Here is a 19,545-nt window from a genome sequence, read left to right as displayed (position 1 = left end):
GCAATTTCACTCTCTTACCTTAATCTCCCTACCTGCCCATCACACCCCTCTGGTGCTCTTCTCCCTTCCCCTTCTTCCATGGTCATCTGCCCTCTCCTTTTAGATTCCCCTTTCTCCAGCGCTTTATCTCTTTCACCAACTAACTTCCCAATTTATTTCACCCCTCCCCCTCTCCCGGTTTCAACTATTACCTGCCACGTTGTACTTCTTCCTCACCTTTCCCCCACCTTCTTACTCTGGCTTCCCCCTTCCTTTCCAGTCCTGATGAAGGGTCTTGGCCCAAAACATTGACTGTTTACAATAGATGCTGCCTGGCCTGTTGAGTTCCTCCAGTATTTTCTGTGTCATATGCAGTTCTGGTCACTACACTATAGGAAGGATGTAGTTGCACTTGAGAGAATGCAGAAGAGATTCACCATGAAGTTACCTAAATTGTGGGAGGAGTGATTGGTAAGGCTGAGGCTATCTTTCCTGATGCAAAGGAGGTTGAAGAGTGACCAGATAGACCTATAGTTAATTCTGGTTAATTGGTCCATCGTTTAATTGGAGCAGCCACTTATTTTGGACAATTCTGAAAGAACAGAAAATAATTGAGAAAATAGCCAGGATTCCCATTGTTTATGTGGGATATTATGTCACTTAATTGGGACAGCAGACTGTTGCCAAACAGTTTCTAACTAGTGCCAGTCTAATGAACTTGTGTGGCTGATGGACACTACACTGTGATTGGAGAAAGCAGTTTTTAAATAGCGTCTGCTGCACGTGTTTATGTTCAAAAAGCAGTGATTTCATCACTAATAGTGGTGAGAAGTAAGCAGAAGGACAACCTAGAGTAGGTTTGCTCACCGCTCTTTCACTCATTCAGGCTTGCAGATGCCAGAAATGGCTGAGTGAAATGATTTCACTAGTTCAACAATTTATGAACTATGAAGAATTTGAAGGTATCAACAATCATCTTGGAAGTTGCAATGAAAATGAAGATTTGTGGGGTGCAATTGTCAAAAGCATTGTATGAAGGCAGTCCATTATCTGCACCAGGCATCTTTGCTAATTTTTATTTACACTCAATCCAAAGAATATGGTAGCATGTTGGTCTTCCATCGTATCCGACGATGACAGTGGAGCTTGTGTGGGAGAGTTTTTAAAGTGGAAAAGCCACTATACTGGGAGAGTTTCACTCTCTTGACTTCGAAAGTCCAGGACCAGTGGTACGAGTAGTCGTCACAAACTGAGGTCTGCCTTGGTTGCAGTGGATGACTGTTAGACCTCCCTATTGATCTCATCCCCACAGTCCGCCAGAGCTGACTTCACATCCGAGGATAGGCATTTCCCTATTTCACCGGATACACTCGGCTGGTTTAGCCTGCCTGTCGAATCGACATACCAGGATGTGGTTGTATGCAAACAGCTACTTGGAGCCACAGTTGAGAGCTGAATGTCTGGTGGGGGACCAAAGGTGAGTGAGCTGCCCCTGAATGTACACAAGCCCCTTTACCAGAGGAGCTACCGCTCCCATGGTAGTGTACACTGGACGAATTCCTCCATCAGTAACAATTAGAAACTAATACAGTTTAGTAGTATTATGGTAGCACTGGTAGTGTTCTAACTTGTTTTGTACTTCTTTTAAATACATAATTGGTTACTCAGCTAAACAGTATTTTTTTATACCTTTTAATCTATTTTCATGAAACTTTGGTTAATTGGAACAGCCACTTAATTGGGCCAAAATGTACTGGTTCCGATGTGTCCCAATTGACCAGAATCCACTGTATATAAAATTATTAGAGTCACCAAGTAGAAAGTCAGAATCTTTTCTCCCTGGTAGAGGTATCAATAACAATACTGCCTGGGCTTCAAGTATGAAGGAGATGCTTTAAAGACCTGAGGGAACTTTGCCTCCAAACCCCAAACCTCACCCACCCACTAAACAAAGAGTAGGAAATATCTGGAAGAAGTGGTGGAGTCAGATACATTCACAATGTTTAAGATCCTGAAAAAGAAGCATAGAAGGATATGGACCTAATGCAGGTAAATCGGATTTGGGCAGATGGCCAAAAATATTAGCATTGCTGAAGGGCCCACTTCTGTGCTATACGACTAATACTCTACGGGTCAGGAGGGTTGTGGTTAGGGAGATAGGTGCATGTGTTTTGGGTGCATCTTATGGAGGTGGGGTATTTGTGAGTGCCTGTGGAGGCAATCAAAGGAAGCGTTGGACCTGTAGGTCATTTAGAAAAGAGACATCAGGAATCAGATACCTGGTCAGGTCTAAAACACAATGGAAGAGAGGACCATCGGAGACATCACTAGGGGACAGACCAACATTGCCAGCAAGAAGGGTAGTGGGGCAGAAGGAACATTATAAAAACTTGATCTGCTTGATTGAAGACTGTTGCCACAGACTCCCTGGCCAAGGACCTAGGAAGTTCAGTGCCCTTTAATGAATGCAAAAGCAGACCATAGCTCTCCAAGTCAACCCTGCGTTACTGAAGAACCTTGCATAAGAGATGTCAAAATGTATGATATCACAAATGAGTCCGCAATGCATAATGGACCTGCATTAAAATCTGGAAGCGTGCAAGCTCTGAGTTAAAGGTCCTATTGTACTTGGCAGTTGAATTTTACATTGAATTCATTTGTGCAGCACAAAAATAGTGTTTCTAACATACTACATGTTAAAATAATGCTTGACATCTCTAATCATTAACTTGGAGAATTTTCTACCCATGATCAGAAAAGTTGCCTTTGAATATTAATTTTTTCTTCCCCTGAGTTAGATTATTTTCTTGACAGGCCACATCCTAGCTGACAGAGTCAATAAGCAGCTAATTCCTTGATGTTCACCTGTGACAGAGCTGAGGAAGAAAGAAAAAAGCTTCAAGGAGATGCGAACATGCAAGATGGAGTACAATACTGAAAAAATATGAGGTTACCATTTTAAGTACAAGAGATGTTTTGCTCCACTTAGAAAGGGGCTGGGTGAGACCAGACGTGAAATATTGGAAATGGATCTGGTCACACTACTCAAAGGTTGTTGTACCAGTGAGAAGCAAAGTGGATGATCACATTCACTGGATTGATTTTTGGGACAGCACGTTCATCATAGGAGAAGAGATTACAAGTTTGGTCTCCGCTCTTGAGTTTAAACAACGAGAGATGATCTCTTGAAACACAAAATTCTTAACGGGCTTACCGGGTTTGAAGCAGGGATAATGTTTCCCTTGGCTAGGGTTTCTAGAACCAGGGCCAGAATCTCAAAGTAAATGGTCAAAGCATTCCAGTCAGGAAGACAAGAAATTTCTTCATCTTCAAGATAGAGAACCTTTGGAATTCACCATCCAAGAGGACAACGAAGGCTTGTTTGCCAAGGACATTCAGGGTGGAGATCATTGGATTTTTAGATATCAAAATCAAGCGATAAGGGATTAGTGTAGGAAAGTGGCACATATGTTAAAAATCAGCAGTGGTCACAATCAATGGTATTCAGTATCTGGTCATATCAAACTGCACGAGAGTTAGTAAAGTGGATTTGAGTTATAAGTCTAACAATGAGTATATATAGAACAAATTGCCTTATAGATATCCCTAATAAGAGTGTGCTGTACTACAGGCAATATCTATTGGATATGTCATTCAGCTGAGCCATTATCAAGTGGATAGAAAAGGTTCTGTGTTATTAATTCACCTGGAATTTCTCTTCAGCATGCTGAGCAAAATTTATGTCTCAATCCAAACCTGAAGTCAATTAATCTGAACATTGTCAATGTCTGTTGAAGACATCCTGCTGAACACAAATTGGCTGCTGAATTTTGCAACTCAGTAATGATTCCAATTTAAAAAAAGAACTTCACTGGTTGCCATAGGCAAAAGTTGCTTTATTAATTATAAGATATTGTCAGGGTCTTTTAGATCATCACTCAGTTAAAATGAATTAAAACAAAAATCACCCAAGACACTCAAAATTATTACACTTGTGTGTTTTACTAATGGAATCCTCAACCATTTTCCAGCCAACATAACCATGGATCCTAAGATTTATTGTTCTGTCCTCAAGGAAGAGCTCTATCCCACTACTTTTGAAATTCCTGGGTATTGGCATTGGGTTTGCAAATATGATAAAAATTATATTGATTAAACCAAAGTTTCAAAAACAAAAATAATTGATATGGTATATTCCATTAAATGCAGTGTGTTGAGCAACATAGCAGCACTTTTGAACAACATGAAATCATGTCAGCTTGGTTTTGCTGAAGTAGGATGTTTGGATTGCCAAATCTGATACTTGTAGTCGTAACCACCTTAGTTTCTAAAAGTAAATAAGGCAGTCACATTGATTATATTCTCATGTAATTGTTCCCAGCTTTGATTCTACATTTTACTTAGTAGATTTTACAAAGAAATAAACTTACCTCCTCAGACTTTATAAAATGAGTAGCAATTCCAGCTTTATGTACATCTCTTCCTTTCATTCTAAATCCTGTTAAGGCAAGGAACAGGCCAAGTTTCCCTTCCAGTCTTGGCAAGAAGTAACCTCCTCCTACATCTGGGAACAGACCTGTATACAAACACATTCGAGTTCAACTTGCAGTCAACCAGGCAATCACTTAAAGAAAAAATACTTTTAATGTTCTGATATTTATTTAACTGCAATACATTTCAAATTACAGTCATTTGATTTCAAAAGAACTCAGCTTTTCAATTGTTGCTTTTGTCATTTAATTCCACACAATTGTTTACACCTTCTGCCTGTGTCTTGTCTTCCAGCCACCTCCTTTCATTCCATGAATCTAACTTTTGATCCTTCTCAGTTGTTCCGTAACAATTCTAAGCTTGTCTCACCAGTAAAGACCAAATGATATAGTGCTTAAGACTGTCACTGTGGTCAATTAATCTTTCTTATTATATAAATACATATAAACATATCAACTCCTGCCTGAGAAGCAACTTGCACCCATTCCAATTTGTCTACTGCAGCAATAGGCTCTTCACTCAACCCTGGAACATCCGTAGAGTGAAGATGCATACATCTGGACCGTGAAGGTGCAAATATCAGGATGCTCTTCACTGACTACAGCTCAGCATTCAATACTATCATCCCCTCAAAACTAATCAATGAGCTTCAGGACATTAGCTTCAATGCCTCCTTGTGCAACTGGATCCTTGATTTCCTCACTTGCAAAACCCAGTCAGTTCGGGGTGGCAACAACATCTCCTCCACAATCTCCATCAGCACAGGTAAGCCACAAGGCTGTGTGCTTAGCCCCCTGCCTCTACTCAAAATTCAAAGTATATTTTATTATCAAAGTATGTATATGCCACCATATACAACCCTGAGATTTATTTTCTTGGGTACATACTCAATAAATCTGTAGAATAATAACTGTAACAATAATCAATACTCACTTTATACTTAAGACTATGAGGCTAAGCAAGCTCCAATACCATATTTAAATTTGATGATGACACCACAGTCATTGGCCAAATCAAAGTTGGTGAAAAATAAGCTTATGGAAGGAGACTGAAAATCTAGCTGAGCGATGCCACAACAACAACCTCTCACTCAATGTCAGCGAGATCAGGAGCTGATTATTGACTTCATGAGGAAACTGGAGGTCCATGAGCCAGTTATTATTGGGGGACCAGAGGCGGAGAGGGTCAGCAACTTAAAATTCCTTGGTGTTATCATTTCAGAGGATAGGTCCTGCATCCAGCAGGTAAGTATCATTTCAAAGAAAGCACAGCAACACCTATTTTCTTAAAAGTTTGCAAAGATATGGCATGTCATCCAAAATATTGACAAACTTCTATAGATGTGTGGTGGAAAATATATTGACTGGTTGCATCATGACCTGGTATGGAAACACCAATAGCCTTGAACAGAAAAGCCTACAAAAAAAGTAGATACGGCCCAGTCTATTATCAGTAAAGCCCTCCCCACCATTGAGCACACCTACATGTAGCGCTGTCGCAGGAAAGCAGCATCCATCAAGGACCCCACCATTCAGGCCATGCTTTCTTCTCCCTGCTGCATCAGGAAGGTGGTACAGGAACCTCAGGACTCACACCACCAGGTTCAGGAACAGTCATTACCCCTTCAGACTCTTGAACCAGAGGGGATAACTTCACTCAACCCGGCACTAAACTGTTCCTACAACCTATGCGCTTACTTTCAAGGACCCTTCATCTCATGTTCTCAATATTTATTGCTTATTTATTATGATGATTTTTTTTCTTTTTGTATTTGCAGTTTGTTGTCTTTTGCACACTGATTGTTTGTCCATCCTGTTGGAGGTGCTCTTTCCTTGATTCCATTGTGTTTCTTGTATTTACTGTGAATGCCTGCAACAAAATGAATGTCAGGGCTGTATATGGTGACGTATATCTTTGAACTTTGTGGAACAACTAATCATGCCAGCCTCTTCCAATATCTCCTCTCCAATTTCCAGCACAGCATGACAAACCTCCTTTGGTAGACTGATACCAGTTAGAGTACTCCAGCAGAAGGATCTGTTTCTGCTCCTGCACCAATGATTTGAGAGAGATGCAAGGATGTCCAGCACCCTTCTCTTGCTCAGCTAGAGATTGAAGCTGGCTCACATGTGCACACCGATGTTCCTAGTCTCTGTTTCTGCACTCTTTTGATCCCAGCCAATGCTGGCATTCAGATTAGCGATCACTGCATCATTGTTCTGTTACTCATTGGTAAGTTCATCTCTATCCTCAGTCACTGCTTAAGACTAATTCACATTTCCCACAACCTCAGCATCCTCAACCAATTCTTCACAGAGACCATTTACTTCCATTTCCATAACATTACATTCCTCTGCCCTCATCTCAGCCCATTCTCGATGGAACTGCACATACACCAGTTGCCTCCAAAATTAACAAGTGTAATGCTCCCCTCACTGACATCGCAATTTCCACCTTCGGTTCACCCTCAACTCTGGCGGTGTCAGTGCCCTACCATGCTTCATACATAATGTGTATTAGCTCTTAGTCTCATGCTTTAAATGAAAGTTACAATACTCATGTTTAAATTCCTTCTTGACTTCGCATCTCCTCATCTCTTTTACCGTCCAACCTGCGAAGCGACTTTCCTGAAGTCTCTGTTCCCTTGAATGTGGCCTCTTCTGCCCCTCTCTACCCCACTTTTTCTTGCAGCTCCCTGAGCAGCAAAGCCTGAAATTCCCACCATCTCCATCACATATTTATAGATGGTCCTCAAAATCCAACTCTTTGACAAAGACAGACAAGAATCCCAGATCCTGCCTTCTTGCTGAGCTGAATGATCGTCTTCCTAATATTTCTTTCCTTGCTTCAATACCTCTGTTATTACACTCTGGAGTTCCTCCCTACATTAAAGACAATCCACAAATGCAAGTTGTTTTTCAAGCAGCTCAAATCATCAGTGGCAACTAATGATTTTTCAATGGCAAATGACTTGAACTGCTTGACTGAGGGGGATTGGTGTGGAATCAGCAAATTCCTGGGTGTTGACATATCAGATCACGCATCTTGGGCCTAGTGTATAGACACAAACATAAAGTGCCAGTGACTTTACTTTCTTAGGAAGATAAGAAAACAAAAAAACATAGAAACATAGAAAATAGGTGCAGGAGTAGGCCATTCAGCCCTTCGAGCCTGCACCGCCATTCAGTATGATCATGGCTGATCATCCAACTCAGAACCCTGTACCAGCCTTCCCTCCATACCCCATGATCCCTTTAGCCACAAGGGCCATATCTAACTCCCTCTTAAATATAGCCAATAAACTGGCCTCAACTGTTTCCTGTGGCAGAGAATTCCACAGATTCACCACTCTCTGTGTGAAGAAGTTTTTCCTAATCTCGGTCCTAAAAGGCTTCCCCTTTATCCTCAAACTGTGACCCCTCGTTCTGGACTTCCCCAACAAAGGGATCAATCTTCCTGCATCTAGCCTGTCCAATCCCTTTAGGATTTTATACGTTTCAATAAGATCCCCCCTCAATCTTCTAAATTCCAACGAGTATAAGCCTAGTCGATCCAGTCTTTCATCATATGAAAGTCCTGCCATCCCAGGAATCAATCTGGTGAACTTTCTTTGTACGCCCTCTATGGCAAGGATGTCTTTCCTCAGATTAGGGGACCAAAACTGCACACAATACTCCAGGTGTGGTCTCACCAAGGCCTTGTACAACTGCAGTAGTACCTCCCTGCTCCTGCACTCAAATCCTCTTGCTATGAATGCCAGCATACCATTCGCCTTTTTCACCGCCTGCTGTACCTGCATGCCCACTTTCAATGACTGGTGTATAATGACACCCAGGTCTCGTTGCACCTCCCCTTTTCCTAATCGGCCACCATTCAGATAATAATCTGTTTTCCTGTTTTTGCCACCAAAGTGGATAACCTTACATTTATCCACATTAAACTGCATCTGCCATGAATTTGCCCACTCACCTAACCTATCCAAGTCACCCTGCATCCTCTTTGCATCCTCCTCACAGCTAACACTGCCGCCCAGCTTCATGTCATCCGCAAACTTGGAGATGCTGCATTTAATTCCTTCATCTAAGTCATTAATATATATTGTAAACAACTGGGGTCCCAGCACTGAGCCTTGCGGTACCCCACTAGTCACTGCCTGCCATTCTGAAAAGGTTCTGTTTATTCCCACTCTTTGCCTCCTGTCTGCCAACCAATTCTCCATCCACATCAATACCTTACCCCCAATACCGTGTGCTTTAAGTTTGAACACTAATCTCCTGTGTGGGACCTTGTCAAAAGCCTTTTGAAAATCCAAATATACCACATCCACTGGTTCTCCCCTATCCACTCTACTAGTTACATCCTCAAGAAATTCTATGAGATTCGTCAGACATGATTTTCCTTTCACAAATCCATGCTGACTTTGTCGGATGATTTCACCGCCTTCCAAATGTGCTGTTATCACATCTTTGATAACTGACTAGCATTTTCCCCACCACCGACGTTAGGCTAACCGGTCTATAATTCCCCGGTTTCTCTCTCCCTCCTTTTTTAAAAAGTGGGGTTACATTAGCGACCCTCTAATCCTCAGGAACTAGTCCAGAATCTAAAGAGTTTTGAAAAATTATCACTAATACATCCACTATTTCTTGGGCTACTTCCTTAAGCACTCTGGGATGCAGACCATCTGTCCCTGGGGATTTATCTGCCTTTAATCCCTTCAATTTACCTAACACCACTTCCCTACTAACATGCATTTCCCTCAGTTCCTCCATCTCACTGGACCCTCTGTCCCCTACTATTTCTGGAAGATTATTTATGTCCTCCTTAGTGAAGACAGAACCAAAGTAATTATTCAATTGGTCTGCCATGTCCTTGCTCCCCATAATCAATTCACCTGTTTCTGTCTGTAGGGGACCTACATTTGTCTTAACCAATCTTTTTCTCTTCACATATCTATAAAAGCTTTAAAGTCAGTTTTTATGTTCCCTGCCAGTTTTCTCTCATAATCTTTTTTCCCATAATCTTTTTTCCCCTTCCCAATTCAGCCCTTTGTCCTCCTCTGCTGGACTCTGAATTTCTCCCAGTCCTCAGGTGAGCCACTTTTTCTGGTTAATTTGTATGCTTCTTCTTTGGAATTGATACTATCCCTAATTTCCCTTGTCAGCCACGGGTGCACTACCTTCCTTGAATTATTCTTTTGCCAAACTGGGATGAACAATTGTTATAGTTCATCCATGCGATCTTTAAATGCTTGCCATTGCATATCCACCGTCAACCCTTTAAGTGTCATTTGCCAGTCTATCTTAGCTAATTCACGTCTCATACCTTCAAAGTTACCCTTCTAAATTTGTCTTATCATCAAACACTCTTAACAAACTTCCACAGAAAGCATCATGGTCTAGTACAGCAATTCAATGCACAGTAAATTGAAGCTACAGATAGAAATGGATTCTGCCAAAATACATCACGGCGACATCCCTCCCGTCCAGTGGTGGTATCCACAGGAAGTGCTTCAAAAGGAGGAGGAGAAGATGGCGGCATGACACAGCGTGCGGCCACTCCGGTGATGAATATCTGTTATTTGTCAAGTAGGATGCCGTGCACAATTCTCATTTGATGGAGGCAGACGCGAGAGCACGGAGGAACATCTGGTGAAATTTCTGAAATGCCGATTTCGCTGCCGCTGCTACTGTGTGATCCAGAATCTCCGGAGGGGAAGGCCCCAAATCCTCAGCTTTGCTTGTTGCTCGGCACCCGGGGTGGGGTCGAAGCGCTTGGCAGAGATGGTGCTCGGTGTTGGAGGGCTGGTCGGAGGCTCGAAGTTTTCGGATGGACTCAGAGTCCGCTGTGGTCGGGTGCTTCCAGGGTGCTGCATCGGCAAGTTTGCAGCGCTGGAGGCTCATGGCAGGGAGAGTTTCTCCTTTCTACTGTCTGTGCACGATAATGGGGTTATCAGGACTTGAAACTCTTTTTTACCGTGCCCATGGTCTGCTCTTACCAAATTACGGTATCGCTTTGCACTGCTGTAACTATATGTTATAATTATGTGGTTTGTGTCAGTTTTAGTCTTGGTCTGTCCTGTGTTTCTGTGATATCATTCTGGAGGAACATTGTATCATTTTTTAATGCATGCATTTCTAAATGATAATAATCGAGGACTGAATGTCCTCATAATCTAATCTAAAAAGGCAACATCCATCACCCAAGATCCTCACCATCTGGGCCATGCATTTTTTTTGCAGCTAAAGGTACAGATCACCAGGTCTAAAAACAGCCACTTCCCTTCAACCATTCCTGAGCCGATTGGCATGTCCTGGACATATCATGTAAATATAATTGCAAAGAAAGCACAATAGTGCCTCTACTTCCTCAGGAGTCTGCAGAGATTTGGCATGTCATCAAAAAACTTGGCAAACTCTGTAGATGTGCTGACTGGCTACATTGCAGCATGGTATGAGAACACCAATGCTTTCGAGCGGAAAATCCTACAAAAGGTAGTGAATTCAGGCCAGTACATCACGTGTACAGCACTTCCAACTATTGAGCACATCTACATGAAATATTGCCGTAGATAAGCAGCACCCATCGTCAAAGATTCTCACCACCCAGGCCCATGCTCTTTTCTCGTTGCTGCCATCAGGTAGAAGGGACAGGTGCCTCAGGACTCACATCACCAGATTTAATAACAGTTACTACCCCTCAACCATCAGGCTCTTGAACAAAACTGCACTCATTCTATTTCTGGTGTTCCCACAACCAATGATCTCACTTTAAGGAGTCTTCATCTTGTTATTTCATACTCATAATTTATTGCTATTTATTTATATTTGCATTTTCACACTTTGTTGTTCATTGATCCTATTTACAGCTACTCTTCTATCTATCTGCGAAGTATGCCCACAGGAAAAAGAATCCCAGGGTTGTATGTGGTGACATGTATATACTCTGATAATACATTTAACTTTGAACTTTAAAACCCTAATCTCACTAGTTTAGCAGTATCGTGAACACTTTGTGCTAACATGGACATTTTTCTTCTAATTGTGTTTTCTTGAAAATTGTGAATGCTGCTTATATATGATGCCATGAAGCTGTGATACTGCTGCAGATAAATTTTTCATTGGCCCTGTGCATACATATACTTCTCCATCTGATAAACTTGACTTTGATTTTGCCAACAGAACTCAAGGAAATGCACACCTGCATCCTGGACGATAACAAAGGTAGATAATTATTCATTTATGGAGATGGATAGCACTGGCAATCTGAGTTTTAATGAAAGGTTATTGACCTGAAACATAACTTTGTTTCTCTGTTTACATGTACTGGCTGACCGTTTCCTATGTTTTGTGTTTCATTTTGGAATTCCAGGATCTGTAGTATTTTGCTTCTGGAATTCAGCTCTTCAGTCCATGTCTGGACACAGGCTGAATTGAGGACGCTCTGAAGGAAGATAAAATGGTTACTAGTAATTATTGTGTCATAGATTATGGCAGATTAAGGAAACAGCAATATGCTGGATTAAATCTGTCAGATTTTTTGTTGATAGGATATAGCACATGGCCAACTTTCCAGACTGTTGGACAGATACAAGTCTCATAACCTTTCTGGAAGAGATTGGCTACAGTCCTGGCAAGTTGGAGAGAAGACGACTTCAAAATGAGGGGTGGTTGCAGCCTTTATGCCCAATGTACTTGGCTATTTTTGATATCCCTTGGACTGAATCAAATTGGCTGCGGAAAGGATTCTGCAGAAGGAAGCTCAGATACTCAATCAAGCTGCCAATGCTTCAATCCTGACTTGAGCACTGATTTGGATTTTTTTTTATTGCTCGAGATTCAGGCATCTGCAGTCACTTCTCTCCCCATTTTACTATTTCTGGATGAAGGCTTTTCACATAATGCGCTGCACCACAACAGGGCCTTTCATGATACGAATCCATCACATAGGAACACGCCCTGCCCACAAAATCTATGACTGGTGGCAAAGCTGTCCCAGTATTTTAAGTTACATTCAAAGAGATATAAACATAAATTAACGGAGATTTCTTGGTCTTTTACACATTCTTCTCCAGAAAACATTCTTCCATTACAGTTGGAGTTCAAGCAAACTATGAAGCCGTTAGGAAGAAAGCGCAGCAGCACCTCACCTTTCTTAGAAATTTGTGAAGATTTGGCATGTCATCTAAAACTCTGACAAACTTCTATAAACGTGTGGTGGAGAGTATATTGCTTGGCTGCATCACAGCCTGGTATGGAACCATTAATGCTCTTGAAAGGAAAAGTAGATCACGGGTAAAGCCCTCCTCACCATCTATACAGAATGTTTACATCATCAAGGACCCCACCATAAAGGCCATGCTCTCTTCTTGCTGCTGCCATCAGGAAGGTGGTATAGGAGCCTCAGGACACACACCACCAGGTTCAGGAACAGTTATTACACCTCAACGATCCGGCTCTTGATCCGGAGGGGATAACTTCAGTCAACTTCACTCCCCCTCACTCACAGAACACAGAACTGTTCCCACAACCTATGGACTCACCTTCAAGGGCTCTTTATTTCACATTCACTATATTTATTGATTACTAATTATTAGTTCTTCTTTATCCTCTTTCTTTCTGTATTTACAGCAGGAACAGTTAAAAAATGGGGACATAAGAGACTATTTATGATGGATATAGAATAATAATCTGCTGGAGGAACTCAGTTAGCCAGGCATTGAGTTGGAAGGGAAAGAAATTGTTGACATTTTCAGTTGAAACTCTACATCAGAGTTCAAAACACTCACAATTCTTTACCACCACCACCAAACCCCACTCTTTTATAGGAGTCAAACTGGACACACTGGAGGCTGTGGTAGAACAAAGGACCCTATGGAAAATCCTGGCAATTCTGGACAACGTTTCTCACCCTCTGCGTGCCACCTTGGCTGAACAGAGGAGCACTTTTAGTAATGGACTATGACAAATGCACTTTTCCAAAGAGCACTATATGAGGTCAATCTTACCCTCGGCCATTAGGCTCTATAATGAATCAACCTATAGCCGGGGAAGAGATGACCCCATCCTGTTAAACTCTTTGAGGTAACTTTCTTTTTATTCTTTCTTATTTCTCTTCTAATATTTGTATTTCTGTGCACTTGTAATGCTACTGTGACTCTAATTTCCTTTGGGATCAATAAAGTGTCTATGTACCAATGTGGAACGCTGGCATTAGCTTCAAGTACTGCCTTAGAAGAATCAAATATTAGGTGATGAGTGACCAAGGATTAAGGAAAGAACTCTCAGAATCAGAATCTGGTTTATTATCACTAGCATATGGCATGAAATTCGTTAACTTAGCAGCAGCAGTACAATGCAATACGTAATATAGAAAAAACACAAAATAAAGTAATAGTACATAAATAACTAAATCAATTACAGTATACGTATATTGAATGGATTAAAAATCGTGCAAAAAACAAATACAATATATGTTAAAAAAAAAAGTGAGGTAGTGTTAAAGGGTTCTATGTCCATTTAGGAATCAGATGGCAGAGGGGAAGAAGCCGTTCCTGAATTGCTGAGTATGTGCCTTCAGGCTTCTGTATCTCCTACCTGATGGCAACAGTGAGAAAAGAGCTTGCCCGGGGTGCTGGAGGTCCTTAATATTGGACTCTGCTTTTCTGCGACATCGTTCCTTGAAGATGTCCTGGGTATTTTGTAGGCTAGTACCCAAGATGGAGTTGACTAAATTTACAATCCTCTGCAGTTTCTTTTGGTCCTGTGCAGTAGCACCCCCCCCCCCATACCCAGACAGTGAATGCTCTCCATTATACAACTATAGAAGTTTTTGAGTGTATTTGTTGACATGTGAAATCTCTTCAAACTCCTAATAAAGTATAGCTGCTGTTTTGCCTTCTTTATAACTACATCGATATGCTGGGACCAGGTTAGATCCTCAGAGATCTTGATACCCAGGAACTTGAAGCTGCTCACTCTCTCCACTTCTGATCCCTCTATGAGGATTGGCATTTGTTCCTTCGTCTTACCCTTCCGGAACCTCTCACTGCTAAGGGCAGAAGTTCCTACTTGCTTCAAAAAGGCAACAACTATACCAGTGTCTAAGAAGAATAATGTGGGCTGCCTTAATGACTATTGCCCAGTAGCACTCACAATGACAGTGATGAAATGCTGAGAGGTTGGTCATGACCAGACTGAACTCCTCTCTCAGCAAGGACCTGGATCCATTACAATTTGCCTATCGCCACAATAGGTCAACCGCAGACGCAATCTCAATGGCTCTCCACATGGCTTCAGACCAACTACACAACACAAACACCTAAGTCAGGATGCTGTTCATCAACTACAGCTCAGCATTTAATACCATCATTCCCACAATCCTGATTGAGAAGTTGCAGAACCTGGGTCTCTGTACCTCCCTCTGCAATTGGATCCTTGACTTCCTAACCAGAAGACCACAATCTGTACAGATTGGTGATAACATATCCTCCTCGCTGACGATCAACACTGGCGCACCTCACTGCTCTACTCTCTATATACACATGACTGTGTGGCTAGGCATAGCTCAAATACCATCCATAAATTTGCTGATAACACAACCATTGTTGATAGAATCTCAGGTGGTGACGAGAGGGTTTACAGGAGTAAGATATGCCAACTAGTGGAATGGCGCCGCAGCAACAACCTGGCACTCAACGTCAGTAAAACAAAAGAGTTGATTGTGGACTTCAGGAAGGGTAAGACAAAGGAAAACATACCAATCCTCATAGAGGGATCAGAAGTGGAAAGAGTGAGCAGCTTCAAGTTCCTGGGTATCAAGATCTCTGAGGATCTAACCTGGTCCCAGCATATCGATGTAGTTATAAAGGCAGCAAAACAGCATCTATACTTTATTAGGAGTTTGAAGAGATTTCGCATGTCAACAAATACACTCAGAAACTTCTATAGTTGTACAATGGAGAGCATTCTGACAGGCTACATCACTGTCTGGTATGGAGGGACTACTGCATAGGACTGAAATATGCTGCAGAAGGCTGTAAATCTAATCAGCTCTATCTTGGGCACTAGCCTACAAGTACCCAGGACATCTTTAGGGAGCAGTGTCTCAGAAAGGCAGAGTCCATTACTAAGAACCTCCAGTACCCAGCGCATGCCCTTTTCTCATTGTTACCATCAGGTAGGAGGTACAGAAGCCTGAAGGCACACACTCAGCGATTCAGGAACAGCTTCTTCCCCTCTGCCATCCGATTCCTAAATGGACATTGAATCTGTGGACACTACCTCACTTTTTAAAAAAATATACAGTATTTCTGTTTTTGCACAATTTTTAAATTTATTCAATATACATAATAGATTTACTTGTTTATTATTATGTTTTATTCTATTTATTTTTTCTTTCTGCTAGATTATGTATTACATTGAACTTGTTGGTGCTAAGTTAACAAATTTCACGTCACATGCCGGTGATAATAAACCTGATTCTGAAGTCCACAATCAGCTCTTTCGTCTTACTGACGTTGAGTGCCAGATTGTTGCGGTGAAACCACTCAACTAGTTGGCACCTGATTAGTTCCAGTGGTTTAGACGGGGCAGAGTTTGTTAAGTGTGTCCAGGACGGATTCCTGTCATGGACAGGCCGACTGGGGGAATGCCATACTAGATCTAGTATTAGGTAATGAACCGGGTCAGGTCACAGATCTCTCAGCATCTGGGGGACAGTGACCACCGCTCCCTGGCCTTCAGCATTATCATGGAAAAGGATAGAATCAGAGAGGACAGGAACATTTTTAATTGGGGAAGGGCAAATTATGAGGCTATAAAGCTAGAACTTGCAGGTGTGAATTGGGATGATGTTTTTGCAGGGAAATGTACTATGGACATGTGGTCAATGTTTAGGGATCTCTTGCAGGATGTTAGGGAGAAATTTGTCCCGGTGAGAAAGATAAAGAATTGTAGGGTGAAGGAACCATGGGTGACAAGTGAGGTGGAAAACCTAGTCAGGTGGAAGAAGGCAGCATACATGAGGTTTAGGAAGCAAGGATCAGATGGGTCTAAAAAGGGGCTGAGAAGAGCAAGAAGAGGGCATGAGAAGGCCTTGGCGAGTAAGGTAAAGGAAAATTCCAAGGCATTCTTCAATTATGTGAGGAACAAAAGGATGACAGGAGTGAAGGTAGGACCGATTAGAGATAAAGATGGGAAGATGTGCCTGGTTGCTGTGGAAGTGAGCGAGGTCCTCAATGAATATTTCTCTTCGGTGTTCACCAATGAGAGGGAACTTGATGATGGTGAGGACAATACGAGTGAGGTTGATGTTCTGGAGCATGTTGATATTAAGGGAGAGGAGGTGTTGGAATTGTTAAAATACATTCGGACGGATAAATCCCCAGGGCCTGACGGAATATTCCCCAGTCTGCTCCACGAGGCAAGCGAAGAGATTGCTGAGCCTCCGGCTAGGATTTTTATGTCCTCGTTGTCCACGGGAATGGTACCAGAGGATTGGAGGGAGGCGAATGTTGTCCCCTTGTTCAAAAAAGGTAGTAGGGATAGTCCGGGTAATTATAGACCAGTGAGCCTTACGTCTGTGGTGGGAAAGCTGTTGGAAAAGATTCTTAGAGATAGGATCTATAGGCATTTAGAGAATCATGGTCTGATCAGGGACAGTCAGCATGGCTTTGCGAAGGGCAGATCGTGTCTAACAAGCCCGATAGATCTTTTTGAGGAGGTGACCAGGCATATAGATGAGGGTAGTGCAGTGGATGTGATCTATATGGATTTTAGTAAGGCATTTGACAAGGTCCCACACAGTAGGCTTATTCAGAAAGTCAGAAGGCATGGGATCCAGGGAAGTTTGACCAGATGGATTCAGAGTTGGCTTGCCTGCAGAAAGCAGAGGGTCGTGGTGGAGGGAGTACATTTGGATTGAAGGGTTGTGACTAGTGGTGTCCCACAAGGATCTGTTCTGGGACCTCTACTTTTCGTGATTTTTATTAACGACCTGGATGTGGGGGTAGAAAGGTAGGTTGGCAAGTTTGCAGATGGCACAAAGGTTGGTGTGTTGTGGATAGTGTAGAGGATTGTCGAAGATTGCAGAGAGACATTGATAAGATGCAGAAGTGGGCTGAAAAGTGGCAGATGGAGTTCAACCTGGAGAAGTGTGAGGTGGTACACTTTGGAAGGACAAAACCAAGGCCGAGTACAAAGTAAATGGCAGGATACTTGGAAGTGTGGAGGAGCAGAGGGATCTGGGGGTACATGTCCACAAATCCCTGAAAGTTGCCTCACAGGTAGATAGGGTAGTTAAGAAAGCTTATGGAGTGTTAGCTTTCATAAGTCAAGGGACAGAGTTTAAGAGTCGCGAGGTAATGATGCAGCTCTATAAAACTCCGGTTAGGCCACACTTGGAGTACTGTGTCCAGTTCCGGTTGCCTCACTATAGGAAGGATGTGGAAACATTGGAAAGGGTACAGAGGAAATCTACCAGGATACTGCCTGGTTTAGAGAGTATACATTATGATCAGAGATTAAGGGAGCTGGGGCTTTACTTTCTAGAGAGGAGGAGGATGAGAAGAGACATGATAGTGGTATACAAGATATTAAGAGGAAGAGATAGAGTGGACAACCCGCACCTCTTCCCCAGGGCACCACTGCTCAATGCAAGAGGACATGGCTTTAAGGTAAGGGGTGGGAAGTTCAAGGGGGATATTAGAGGAAGGTTTTTTTACTCAGATAGTGGTTGGTGTGTGGAATGCACTGCCTGAGTCAGTGGTGGAGGCAGATACACTAGTGAAATTTAAGAGACTACTGGACAGGTATATGGAGGAATTTAAGGTGGGGTGGGGGTTATACAGGAGGCAGGGTTTAAGGGTCGGCACAACATTGTGGGCCGAAGGGCCTGCACGGTGCAGTACTCTTCTATGTTCTATATCTCATCACCACCTGAGATACACTAGTATCATACAATGGTTGTATCGTCAGCAAATTTATAGATGGTATTTGATCTATGCCTAGCCATGTGTATATAGTGCATGAGGAGAAATGTAGAGTTGCCCGACCAGCTCATTGGAAAGTTCATAAAATTAACAGACCCTCCTAGATCCAGGTCTTCTAGATTATGCTGGCTATTCACATGGTGATGTGTGAATTAAGGACATTTAGAGATACTCACAATACAATTGATGCAGCTAAGATTCAGAATGACAGATTTTTGCATTACCACAAAATCATCGCAGGAATGAACAGGTAGGTAAACAGATTAAAGCCAAGATTGGATTAGATACAATCTTACAACCAAGATTGGATTAGATACAATCTTGGTGGCTCAAGTTTGAGGGACCATGTCCTGCAACTTTCTCTTACATTCTCATGTCCCAATAACTGAACTCAACCCTACTGTCTGCACACACATTTTGTTTTATTTATCTGTTGTATCAATTTCACTTCATCTTTTATTCAACATTCATAGTGATACTCAGAATTGGAAGTATTGAAAACATTAATTGTATTACACTGAAAACAATTTTCAATGTTAGTTTAGAAAATGCGGGAGGACAAGATGGCGACGTGCCCGCGTGTGCGCAGCCCTCCGGTGACAAATGATATTGTATCTGTTAAATAGGGGCCGTGGACAATTCTGATTTGATGGAGAATGGACGTGAAAGCACAGAGGAACATCTGGAGAAATTTCTGAAACGCCCGTTCGCTGCTGTCATTACTCTGCGGTCGGGAATCTTTCGGCGGGTAGGCCTCAAAATCCCCAGCCTTGCCTGCTTTTGGCGACCGAGAAGGAGGTCGAATCGTTCGGACAGAGATGGCGCTCAGTACTCAGTGTCGGAGAGCTGATCAGAGCTCGAAGTTTTCAGATGACTCAGAGTTGGATTGTGGTCGGCATGGCAGGGAGAGTTCTTCCTTCTCCCATCTGCGTGAGATGTGGGACATTTGAGAAACTTTGAACTTTACTGTGCTAATGGACTTCTTCATCAAGTTATGGTATTGTTGCACTGTCTTGGTCTGTCCTGTGATTATCACACCAGAGGAAATAATGTATCATTTCTTAATGCATACATTACTAAATGAC

At 42.3% G+C, this 19,545-nt stretch overlaps 1 protein-coding gene across 2 annotated transcripts in view; it reads right to left on the bottom strand.

Moving 5' to 3' along the window:
• hibch (3-hydroxyisobutyryl-CoA hydrolase) overlaps positions 1-19,545 on the bottom strand; it is a 146,928-nt gene that overhangs the window by 37,774 nt on the left and 89,609 nt on the right. For both annotated transcript variants that reach the window (XM_063051991.1, XM_063051992.1), the window contains exon 8: positions 4,410-4,555. In XM_063051991.1, coding sequence (XP_062908061.1) covers positions 4,410-4,555 — 146 coding nt within the window. The remainder of the gene's footprint in view (positions 1-4,409; positions 4,556-19,545) is intronic.

Source organism: Mobula hypostoma, chromosome 6 (genome assembly GCF_963921235.1).
Source record: "Mobula hypostoma chromosome 6, sMobHyp1.1, whole genome shotgun sequence".
Taxonomy (NCBI): domain Eukaryota; kingdom Metazoa; phylum Chordata; class Chondrichthyes; order Myliobatiformes; family Myliobatidae; genus Mobula; species Mobula hypostoma.
Note: the sequence above shows the minus strand (reverse complement) of the source record. Positions and strands in the feature narration are given on the sequence as shown.